This window comes from Misgurnus anguillicaudatus, chromosome 14, assembly GCF_027580225.2.
Source record: "Misgurnus anguillicaudatus chromosome 14, ASM2758022v2, whole genome shotgun sequence".
Lineage (NCBI taxonomy): Eukaryota > Metazoa > Chordata > Actinopteri > Cypriniformes > Cobitidae > Misgurnus > Misgurnus anguillicaudatus.
In genome coordinates this window covers 9850128-9863253 of record NC_073350.2, presented here as the reverse complement: position 1 = coordinate 9863253, position 13126 = coordinate 9850128, and the positions used below count along the sequence as shown (strand labels likewise).

Here is a 13126-nt window from a genome sequence, read left to right as displayed (position 1 = left end):
AATAGGCGCGTGCATATTATATAAATGACACAAACATGTGGTGAATCAGAAGTTAAAAGTGTTGTAGAGTGTTGCATGACTCGTACTCGCTCCACCCGTGGTAGTAACTCCTCCTTCTTCATTTTTTCGTACGTTATCTGAAAGATTCGGTAAAGCTAATCTTTCTTTTATAAATCTGATTATACTAAAGACTCTTCAGAGATATAAAGGATGACATACTACTCTATATGTACTCCAGATTAACATCAGAAAAGCAGAAACAGCATGTGTTACGTGAGCTTTAAAAGATCCCAACCGAGGCATACGATTCTTATCTAGCAAAATAAACCTTCAAACAGGGGGGTCAATTGAGAGAATGTTTCTCTCAAAAACTTAATTTCTATTCAACTAAAGCAAGAAATATATAAACATCTTGCATGACATTTTATGAAAGTTGACTAATCCTTTAAGCAGTATGTGAAGTTTCTTTATGTCACTGTGATGTCTTCAATGATAACTCAAAACTCTCCAGTGTTGTTAAGTAGCTTCCGCATCAGAGATCCCTGCCTAAGATCTTGTGTTTTATTTTTCTTTCTACAGATTGTGTAATTGTTCTATCACAGATGAAGGTTGTGCTGCTTTGTCTTCAGCTCTGAGATCAAACCCATCACACCTGAGAGATCTGAACCTGAGCTGGAATGATCTAAGAGATGTAGGAGTGAAGTGGATCTCTGTTGGACTGAGTAATTCTAACTGTAAACTGGAGTTACTAAAGTAAGATTGTGGTCTGATATTTAGAAAGAAATCAAATATATATTATAGTGAGACTATATAGAGATGATAATATCTGTAATGGCATCCTTGGCATAGTTAACAGCAGACCTGCCAACCTTTACGCATTTTGCGTAACAGATACGCATTTAGACACCAAACTACGCTGCTACGATTTGTCACTTCAAAATACGCGAAAAGCCTTTGGTGGCTTTGAGTTAAACTGCCTGTGCATTTGCGCACTAGGCAACTCGTCTATGAGTGTTACCTAATTGGGTAGCAACCTGTTGGGAAAAAGACGACGTCGACCAATCATAGCGCTAGTTTTAAACTCTTCAGAGCGGGGAGCCATCGAAACGAATAACGAAAATAACTAAATTGTTATGCATCTCGATCCATCTTCATACTGTGACTTGTTTTACAAGGGAGGATGGTTCTAAACACCGTTTTTAAAGGTAAATTGGCAGGGTATGGGAATTGTGAGTTGCATCCATTGTAATAAGCCTTCCAACCAAGGGCGTCTAGACCCCTTTTACTGTTGCAAATGCCCCAGTGTAAATCTGTTGTACCCAGTGTCCTATGTTGTGCCTCAAGTTTAAGTTTTTACTTTATTTGCCAGTATATTCATTTACATTGTTAATTGTGGCAAAAAACTGAGCTATATGAACCATAATTCACGCTTGTAAACGCGTTGCAGTCCCACAAGACAAACTGGCGCGAGCATGCAGAAATCAATGTCCACGAGTGGAGTGTCTGTGTTTACTTTTTGTAGCACTCAGTCACTGCTCACTCAGAAGAGCACGCGCGAAAACAAGACAAAACAAAAGTACGTTTCTAAATTATATCAATCTTATTCTTACTTGATTGTTACTGGCTCCTGTCGATGTACATCAGATTTTTTTGTGCAGAGCAGGGAAATAGAAGCAGAAAGTATAGATGATGAGGGAGGTAAATGGAACTATATGCTCAGCCAGTCAAAACCAAGTATAAAGGTTTGCATTATTGCTGAGAAAATCAATGTTTGTGTACTGTTCTGTATTGTCAGATAAATTACTGTTTAGTTCACTAGATCTACTTTAGGACACTACATAAACAGTTGGCATCACTGCTGAAAAAAACAGTATACCAGCAAGACCAGCATATGTTGTGCTTTGGTGCTGGTTTGCTGGTGACCATCAGCATAGACCAGCTAAATTATCATGCTGGTTTGGTGCTGGTTTAGCTGGTGCTCATTAGCATGCCAGCACCAGCAAGACCAGCATATGTTGTGTTTTGGTGCTGTTTGCTGGTGCCCACCAGCGAAACCAGCATGGGAATTATGCTGGTTTATGCTGTTTTTCAGCAGGTTTAAACACTATGCAGATAATATACATAAAACAATCATCCACATGTTTTTTATTGTAGTAGCAGCTAAGTAATGTTATTGTATAGCGAGCGAGCCAGAGCACCCATGCGTGACTGTGCTCCAAACTGTGTAGCCCGCACACGACAGAGAGGGAGACCTCGCACGCGTGTGTTGTGTGTGCATAGAGCATCCTGATGAGGCCTGTTTTGGTAAATCAACCATTCAATTGTCAATGTGGGCAGGCATTTATTTCTTCTTCCAAACCAAATTAATCATATCTAGAAATGGGAGCACCATGGCAGAGGAAGAGTGCCCCAAAAAAACTAAAATATAAGACACATTTTACGCCAGACTACACAAACATGTACCGCTGTCTTAAAAGAGCTAAACACAATCTCGCACACGGTATGGTTTGTGATTTCAGGTTTACCCATGGCAGGTTAAATTATTGTAAAAGACATGTTGAGATGAGTTCAACAATTTTTATTTCATGTGCATATTTTATAAGGCGGTTAGTTGCCAAGGCTATGAAAACATCAAGCTCTTACATTTGGTCTTTTTTGAGTTGCTTTAAAACATAATAATGGCAAGTGTCTCATAACACTGCGTTCAGCACAAACTGAGCTACAATATTTTATGAGCTACATGTATGTACATGTTTGTATCTTTGAGAGAATAATGTTTATGCGTGTTTTTTAAAAAAGCAAAATTTTTAAGTCACTGATATAAGTCCACTTTTCTAAACAGAATCTAGTAGTAAGAGTTCTTTCTTTAAAATGATGTGAAAATAATTTTGCTTACTCATTCACATAAAACAATATATTGATTTAGAAATTGTAAGACAGTTTTTGTTTAGAGGGGCTGTATGCGAGAAGGATTGATTGACAGCTGAGCAACAAAAGACTCGAATAATGAGCTGCATAATGAGCCTTTAGGCAGGAATCTGAGAGTGAACTACAGTAAAGAATGTGAAGAGGACAAATAAATGTATACATGCTTGTTTGAGGTTTATTAAGAAGTTAAGAATTTAATCAAAATAGAAATGAAGGTCAGTAGGACATTTTCAGTTTATTTGGAAACAAACCCTATTTAAAAACGTCTCGGTTACGTATGTAACCCACGTTCCCTGAAGGAAGGGAACTGAGACGTCACGTCGTGACCGACGAATTGGGAACTCGCTTAGAGAGACCAATCTGCTTCGTACTCTGCTAAAACGCCAATGAACTTGGCATTGAGATATTTGCATAATGCTGGTGCCGCCCCGCCAGGTGCGTATATAAGCCACAGGTGCAAATATGGAAATTAGCTTCATTTCACTGAGAAAGCCAGAAAGTGTGACCGGCCGATAAACAGCAGGGAGCAGCCCTGTGGCGACGGGACGTGACGTCTCCGTTCCCTTCCTTCAGGGAACGTGGGTTACATATGTAACCGAGACGTTCCCTTTCAGTCGGTCACTACGACGTCACGTTGTGACCGACGAATTGGGAATCCCTACCAAAACGCCACTGAGGGCTGACCTCTTCCAGTGTCTGTGTAAAGCCCTCCGGTTCCACTTAAGGATAAGGAGAATTAGGTTTTAAGGCAGAAGGCCGGGCACTAGATGTTCCTTTAACCCCACAGTAGTGCCAGTGACTGGGAAGCGCCCCATCTGAGCGGTATAGGGATGCTGCGGAAGCCACCACCCCGTTAAGGGCTATTGGTGGGCGAAAGTCAACCGTAGTTGAGGTATAAATGACAGCTGTGGCTGTGTAAGCAAAGCAGTGCTCTGCTGAAGGAAACATGGGCTAGTAGGATTAACCCCACGGAAAAATACTCACAAAGGAACCCGATGGGACGCAATGTGGATGCCCGATCCAAACACAGGTTCGCGAGGATGCAGCTAGTGAGAGGCTGGCAGCGGATGCTCCGCAACATCAGGCTGCCAAGGCAGCGGAGGAAGGCAATACAAATTCCATTCCTGAGCTCAGTTTGGAGCAGCAGTCGGAGGCTGCAAGCCGTCCTGCGAGCCTGTTCTCTGTGCTTCCCCTAACGAGGAAAGTACACGAGAGGAGACAGGCTCGACACGAACACTGTAAAACCTAATGAACGTGTTAGGTGTCGCCCAACCAGCAGCTCTGCAGATGTCTGTTAGCGAGGAACCACGAGCGAGTGCCCAAGATGAGGCAACACTTCTAATAGAGTGAGCTCTCAAATTAAATGGACAAGGAATGCCCTGCAGATTATAAGCAAGAGCAATAGTATCAACTATCCAATGATACATCCTCTGCTTAGTGACAGCTTTCCCTCTCTGCTGACCACCGTAACAAACAAAGAGTTGATCTGAGGTCCTGAGGCTTTGTGTGCGATCCACGTAGATGCGTAACGCTCGTACGGGGCATAATAAAGCCATGGTTGGGTCTGCCTCCTCTGGGGGCAACGCTTGCAAGCTCACCACCTTATCTCTGAAGGGAGTGGTGGGAACTTTGGGCACGTAGCCTGGTCTGGGTCTCAGTGAGACAGCAGGATCAAACTGAAGGCACGAATCGTCAACAGAGAATGCATATAAATCCCTTACTCGCCTCATGGAGGCCAATGCTACTAGCAGGGTCAGAGTTTTCATTAACAAAAACTTCAGACTCGCAGACTGCAAAGGCTCAAATGGGAGACCTGAAGGCTTCAGCACCATGGACAGGTCTCAGGAGGAAAGAGGGGGGCGCGAGGGGTTTAGCCTGCGAGCGCCTCTTAAATTGTAATAACCAAATCATGCTGGCCAACTGATCTGCCGTTAATAAGTGAGTGATGAGCAGAAATAGCGGCGATATCAACTTTAATGGTGGAGGATGACAGCCTACCATTTAACATATGTTGAAGATATAAAAGCACAATGTTAAGCATTCTCTGGGGTCCTCGCATTGCGAAGAGCACCAGGTGACGAAAAAGGGTTTCATATAAGCGCGTAAGCCCGTCTTGTGGACGGTGCTCGTACTGCGTCCGCTTGCGATAAATCACCTAAACCTTGCGCGCGCTCAACGACCATACATGGAAATCCCACAGGTCGGGGCGCGGGTACCATAATGTGCCCCTTCCTTGAGAAAGAAAGTCCTTCCTCAGGGGAATTCGCCAGGGAGGGGCTGTCGCGAGGAGCATTAACTCTGAAAACCAATTCCTGGTCGTCCAGTACGAGGTGATTAATAAAAGGCTCTCCTCGTCCTGCCTGACTTTGCACAGTGTCTGTGCGATTTAGCTCACTGGAATGAATGCGTATTTACATGTCCCCCGCGGCCAGCTGTGTGCCAACGCATCCACGCCGAGGCTGCCCTCGGTTAGTGAATAAAACAGGCGACAGTGGGTATCGTCCGGTGATGCAAATAGATCTCTGCGCACGACCAAACTTCTTCCAAATTAGCTGGACCGTCTGGGGGTGGAGTCGGCATTCGCCGGGGCGCGCAGCTCGGGAAAGCGCGTCTGACGCTGTATTGAGCGAACCCGGGATGTAAATGGCACAAAGGGACCTCAGCTAATACATCCTTCCATACATCTCCATAGCGGAGCGTACAAGTCCCGGATATACAGCGCACCGCTCGCGGCAGGTGGGGTGCTATGCACACCCCTGAGACTGCAAGCCCGTCATACGTGGCTGCTCATCCCGTGCTGGGGGCATTGCATGTGCTACAGAATGCCAGGAGACCCGACTCAGGGGCATATCTTGCTATCAGAAATGCTGGGTCTGACCACGGGGTAAAAATAGAAATGACACGCAGGTGTAATGGTTACACGGTGTATGCCATAGCGCCACGCTCTCCTCGAGACTCGATCGTAAAACCAATGCTGAAGCGGTCTCATATGAAGCAGCTTGAGCAGTGTCACAGCCACAACTGCTACCATATGTCCCAGGAGCTTCTGAAATTGTTTCAGAGGGACCGCGTTCTTCCCTCGGAAAGAACCGCGGCAAGTCAGAATAGACTGGGTGTGCACTCTTATAAAACACGCCAATAAATCGATCGAGTCTATTTCCATGCTGAGAAAAGGATCCTCTGTACGGGGCAAAGTTGCTCTCTTCCCAGTTGACCTGATGACTTAAACGAGCAAGATGCCGAAGCATTAAATCTCTGTATTCGCGCACGTCTGCCAAGAACGAGCTATTATAAATTGACGTAAATATAAGCAGAATGCAAACAACGCCCTCTCTCTCTGAGATTTTAAATAAATCGGTCGTAACCCACCACGTATTTTGGGTACTATGCGATAAAGGCTGGAAAAACCTTATCATCATTCTCGGTAAGAGGGACCGGCTCGAAATTCAATTCAATTCAATTTTATTTATATAGCGCTTTTCACAAGTGTTAATTGTTGCAAGGCAGCTTTACATGAGAAGATTTAGAGGAGAACACAGAAAATCAATAGATAATATAAGAAGTAGAACATAGCGGCTAAGGTTAAACCGTACAAGCGAGCATATTAATAATGTAGCTTATACAGTAACGTGTTAAGTTAGGCCAAAGTTGGCTGACTCTCCCTGGGACGAAAAACCCCCCAAGGAAAAAAACCCCAGTGGGAAAAACTCCTAGGATAAAAACTCTTGGGAGGAATTAATATATATTTATATATATATATATATATATATATATATATATATATATATATATATATATATATATATATATATATATATAGATATAGATATATATATATATATAGATACGGTATGGATAAGAGGCGGGTAAGCGGATTAAACTGGTTTAGCCGGTGGTCGTTGTTCGGGCATCGGCTGGTCGTCACGTTGAAGGACAGCTAGTAGATCAGTGGTGCGATGACCTTCATAGCAACAGGAACTGGGTCTGTTTGTCTCATTGTCCTCAGGGTCGAGGACAAGACAGGGAGACAAAAACAGAGTTCTATTAGCGTTGGGGCCGTTCGCATGTAATGCAAGTGTCATGCATTATAGTGGTTTAAAAGTCAGCTCGGTTCCAGACAGGCTAACTATTGCGGCAATAGCATATTACCCATATGAGGTATATGAGTGCTTTGCTCTAGACAAAAATAACTACTGCGGGAAAAGTACATGTCCTTCGCCAGTAGGACACCGACTTTTGCACGCAGTACATGTGCATCGGACGCTTTCACTATAGTGAAACGAATGCCCGAGAATTTGGAGGAGTGCCGGTAATTGTATTTCGTAACCGAAGCGTAAAACCCAACGAGACGGGCTGGGAACTGAAGCGAAGCATCCAGGGACCGTACGAGGAGAATTAACGACACTACCGAAGTACCCGCGGTGGGGCAGCGAAGCGAGACAGGTAGGACTGCTGGTGCGTCTGCTGTGACAGCATAAACATCTACAGTATGTGTGTGTGTGACACTGACCTGAGCCCGCTGAGGGTGACGGTCGTCTGGTCTCCTGTGCGGAGAGCGCAGACTCCGGAAAAACACCCGCTGGCGATAGAGGAGAGGTAGGGTGAGCTGGTGTGCCCGCTCACGGCTCTCTCGATCCTCCGGAGACCTGGAGAGGGAATGCACTCTTATGTGTGGTTAAGTGGGTACCGGCTGGATATGCAATGATTTTCCACCCGACCCTCTACCGGGGGAAGGAGCGAATCACCGTCTCCTGAAGAGTGATCCTCTGCCACTCCGGGTCGCCCGTCTCTGGCCACAAACTCCCGATTTTCACGGGAAGCGGCTAAGCGGGCAGGGCGAGCTGCTGACGACCGGTTCCCCTGCGCTGCCGAGATGGGGTCCGAGGAGGGGAACAGAGGTGGCCGCCGCAGGACGCCGACGGCGAGCGGCAGACTGAGAAGGGCAGCTCTCTTCTGCCGGGGCACGACCTAGGAGATCGCCTAAGTCTGCACAGCGGAGCTATACGACTCCCCGGGCTCGCCGAAGAGGCCGGTCTGTGAGACAGGAGCATTCAGGAAGTTGTTCTCCTCTGCGTCCGTCATGTAAGCCAGACATAGCCAAAGGTGGCGATCTTGAACACTGTGGTGAACATCGCACGACTGAAGGTCGCGGCTTCCCTCGTAAATCTCTAAAGCCTTCGCTTCGTGAACCTGCAGTAACGTTATTGCGTGCAGGGCTGAAGCCGCGTCTCCGCATGCCTGATGGGCAGTGCCCTTAACCGGACGACTGTCTATACAAACACGGGAGGGAACGGTTGGGTGGTTCCTCCAGGAACGCAGCTGCATCGCAACCCCCCGCCCACTGAAGGGATCCCCCCTTAGCGGCTCCGTTGGTGAGGGAGGTGAGGGGTGAAAACTGAACGTCCGAGACGGCCGCAAATCACGTCAGCTCTTCGTGCAGTCGGGAAAGGCAGGCACAGGAGATGAGGACCGTAGAGGCCTGGGCAGCTCAGAAGTACCAGTCATGTGGGCGGGACGGTTCGGGCGGAGAGGGGTTAACCCCTCTAACTCTACCGTTTCCGCCGCTCGAGCGGGCATGGCCGCCATCTCCGGGACACCTCCGCCTCGGAGGGAAAAAATGGGCACCCCTCTGATGCTGCAGAAGTGACGGGACCAGAAGGAGGTCCAATGGATTCGGCAGAAATCGCAGAACACTACTCTGCAGTCTCCACCGGAGCCTCAACCGGCTGAGGATGAGAAGACCGGTACACTCTAAAAAATTATGTGTTGGATTTACTTAAAATATATATGCACCATTTTTGCATCACACTTTTTAAGTATTCCCAACTTTGATAGTTTTACTTAAAATTTACAAGAAAACCTGTGTTTTATTTACTTAAATTTTTAAGTAAAGAATGATGATGAACTCAAATATTTAAGTTCATATAATATAATATCTTGTTTATTTTAAGTAAAATTATTCCAAGTTGGGATTACTTAAAATATATATGCACCATTTTTGCATCACACTTTTTAAGTAAATCCAACACATATTTTAGAGTGAAGTTGGAGCAATTTAGTATACACAGAAAGGTATACATAATTTAGTGTACACAGAAAGGTCTCCTGAACAAAGTCTTTGTCTGACTTAACTCTTGCTTGAATCAGAGACCTTTTTTCTGTGAGGAAACAATGATGCGCGCTAACCCACTGTGTTGCCCTCTACACTGAGCACACACTTCTCAATCATGGTAACAATGAACAAACATAATTTTTTCAAAATAACTCTAAATATAACTAACATTAACAACATATCAACATAAATAAACCCAGCAAACATTAAAACAGTCATCTTTTTTGGTAAATATTAACCAAAGAAGTGAACATGTCGCAATGCATGCTGGGAACTATTCAGACCATTGTTTTTTTTTTAAATTGCTTGTTCAGATTACTCAATTTGGCAAGTTGGGTAAACAAATTGGACAAAAACTTAAAACTCCAGTCAACAAATGATATTTGTTAGCAGGATGATTATGCTTATTTCATTCAGTGAACACAAATTAATGAACTGATGCCCTTCAACAAGAAAAACTTTGTTTTTTGTTAAAAGAACATTTTGAAGTTGAATTTTTTACAGGGCATGTGCTTTACAAAATGGCTATGACAGATGTCATAATTTTTGGCTGGAAAGGCATCATGGGAAATCACGTGGCTCTATAGTTACTTAAAATGTTATGCTAGATTTACTTAATTTTGATGCAATTGTTATAGTAGTTAACACTACTTATGTTTTTTCATTTTATTTTTGGATACATTTAAGTTCACCTGGTAACTTAAATTTTTGTGTTACACATACTAAATATGGTAAGTAGAGGTTGAAAAGTTATAAATACTAAGTTTTTTGTGTTTAATCCAATTACTTTCGTAAGTTATGGTTGTTCAGCCAACGAATCGTTTTTTAGAGTGTAGGTGAAGGACGCATCCTCCGTCCTACTCAGCGAAGTGATGCGAAGAGCGTCCTGCGAGCGCTTGACAGCCGCACCATGGGGCGTTCAGCACTGCAAAGGCGCGGACATCGTTCCCGCAATCCAAGAGGGTTATGCTCTCACAGAGAGAACAAAAGCTCCCCACGAACGCAGCCTCGGAGTGCTCGATGTGCAAGCACGAAGACAGCGCTCATGACCGTCACTGGAATCCCTGTACTTCTCGCACCCAAGATCGCACAGAGAAAAAGCTATCCTGAAAAGGACACTGATCTCCGAATATACGAGAGAGTGGCTGTCTTTAAAAAGTCACAGAGCTCTCACGTATCACTCTTTAGGGAAATCACTCTTTAGGTGTTTAGCTGATGATGCGCACAGGGAGAGACAATGCACACTAACCTCAAAACAAAAAATATGCAGAGCAGTGGAATACTGCGAGTGTCCGCTGTGTTAGTAGTGCTTGTCAATCAACTTCAGCAACCATTCCCAGAAGAGCAGAGAGTAGCTTCTCAGTAGCAGATAATGCAGGTTTTCAAAGCGAAAGAGCTAATTTCCATATTTGCACCTGTGGCTTATATGCGCACCTGGCGGGGCGGAGCCAGCATTATGCAAATATCTCAATGCCAAGTTCATAGAGTAGAGTACGAAGCAGATTGGTCTCTCTAAGCAAGTTCCTAATTCGTCGGTCACGATGTGACGTCGTAGTGACCGACTGAAAGGGAACTTAACTTGTATAAACTAAGAAACTGGATTCGCACGGATTAGTATTATCTGGTGACCTCTAGTAATTTGTAATAAATGCAGAGGTTGTCTGTGATCTTAAGGGCTCTTTATAGTCGTGTGTAGGTCCTACGGCGTAGCCGCGATGGCGAAGAAGAAGAAGCTTGGTAAGTTAACCCACAAACGAAGAAGAAACAGCAACTTGTTGTGTATGATTTGAGAAGACCAGCAATGATGGAAGTAAATAAACAGCGACTTTTGTTGCAGTTTGAGTTAAATCACTCCTCAGCTTGGCTAATCTTTGTTTTCACCGTTGCAAACTGAAATACCTATGACACAGTTTTTTTTTAATAATATGCTGTCTTTACATGTTGGTAAGACAGAGGCCATCTTGTTCGGTTCAAAATACAGACTGAATAGATGTTTGGAATTAAGGGTCATATTAAATAATGCTGTGGTCAAAACATCAGTGAAATACCTCGGGTGTTTCCTAGATAATAACTTGGATGGCAGAAATATGGCCAATAAGGTTTTAAATAAAGTAAGGGTGCTTACAAAGTTTGTAGCTAGAAATTCAAATTTTTTAGAAAGGTCAACAAGGATCATTTTAGCTAATGCCTTAATTTTAAATAATTTTGAATTTGCATGTACGTCGTGGTTTGAAGGCCTTACGGTCCAACTTTAAGGTAGGCTGCAAACAGCACAGAATAAATTAATAAGAGTCATTCTGAACTTGGGACACAGGACCCATGTAGGTGGGTCACAATTTGCGGAGCTCAACTGGCTCCTTGTTGAGTCTCACGTTATCATGTCAAGACTGACCATGATGCATAAAATTCAGTTTGGTAGTGTCTAGTGGTGCACGATATATCGGCCGCCGATATGGTCGTTTTTTTACACATCGGCATCGTTCCGATGTCAAAATAGGGCCGATGTGAACAGACCGATAATCATTCCTGTGTATTTGACGTGTGTGTAGGAGATGTGAGTGTGGGGGCGAGGATGTTTGTTTTTGCACGAGCGCATACGTTACACGTGTGTGCTGAAGCAGGTTCTGTCATCTGCCTGGTCGTTCTTCAAAGTGTCTGAAGAAGATCCTTGCTATGCTGTATGACAGGGGTGTCCAATCAGTCAATTGCAAAGGCAATGCCGGTAGATCGCACATAAGTTAACTGTGTATCGTTATGCTGCTCCATGCCTCCACGAGCTTCGAAAAACAGAGCGCGAAATTGGCATGGTCTTAGAGTAATTGTTAAACACGTAAGTCTTTTTGAGTTGCTGTGCCTTTCTTCTCAAATGTGTTTTTATAAATCTCATACCTGTCCGCTGCAGCTCAGTCATGTAAACTTCTGAAATTTACCAGGATGCAATCGCATCGCATTCTTGCCTTCATGCACGAGCTGATCCACGCGCCCTGTGTGTGTGTGTGTGTGTGTGTGTGTGTGTGTGCGGGCACGCGAACGAGGGAGAGAGAGAGGCAGCGTTGTGCAGATTTATATGCTTCTGATACTATTGTAATTTTCTTTCTAGTTTGTTTCACTAAACTGTATCTCCACTATTTTAAACAGTACTCGACATGTACTCCAGGATTTTGTTAAACTCCTCAAAAAAATAGAGTAATGGTGACAGCCCTAAATCCAATGCAGTATAGTCCACGCATTTAAAGTGTTTTTTAGCATGTAGATTTTGTCGGCTTTATCATTTTAAAACTAGATCACCACACAAAAAAGTCTGGACACCCCTGCTGCTGTATGCAATGAGAGTGAGGGCCGGGTGATGCAAGGGGGAGTGCGGGCCACATTGTTCAACACAACCAATTTGATCACCCACTTAAAAAATAAGCATCCTGAAGCTTACAAAGAATATGGGAAATCAGCTAATTGATGACATTTTGCTCATGGGAAAGGTGCCCAATCAGTCATTTCTGGAAATAAATTACAAAAGTAAAAAAGTGTTTTGGAAAATAGCTCTTTATTTGATTATAATAAAAATGTATTTTCTATAACGAGATATCGGCATCAACACATATCGGTATCGGCCATAACAGACAAGAGTCATATCGGTTATCGGTATCGGCCAAAATTTTCACATCGGTGCATCACTAGTAGTGTCCCATCTTTTTTGCTGTGTCTTATAACTAAGGTAAAGGACACACACACAATATTAATACTCGTGGCAGTATATCTGACCTACGCCCTTACTTATGTAAGACAGAGTTAGGGAAAGGAGCCTTTGCTTACATAGGGCCAGTTCAATGCAATAAGTTAGGTCAACTAAGTAAAGTTATTCCTAGTTTGAATACTTTTAAAAGGAGCATCAAATCATGGTTACAAGATAGGGCTGCAGAATAGATGTGATAATTTTATTTTCTATTTATAAATGGGAATTTGTTTTTATGTTTTGTTATTGTTTATGCGTCTTGTCCTGAGGACCACAATGGAAATAAGTCTCGGACTTTATTGTGTTTTGATCCTCAATTGTATTTGATGTCTTTTTGTGGTTATGTGTAAGACATT

General features: G+C 43.8%; 1 protein-coding gene across 1 annotated transcript in view; it reads left to right on the top strand.

Moving 5' to 3' along the window:
• Positions 1–13126, top strand: part of LOC141369446 (protein NLRC3-like) — a 48486-nt gene that overhangs the window by 23828 nt on the left and 11532 nt on the right. Inside the window, exon 5 of the mRNA XM_073875841.1 lies at positions 580–753. Within this exon, the coding sequence (XP_073731942.1) occupies positions 580–753 (174 nt within the window). The remainder of the gene's footprint in view (positions 1–579; positions 754–13126) is intronic.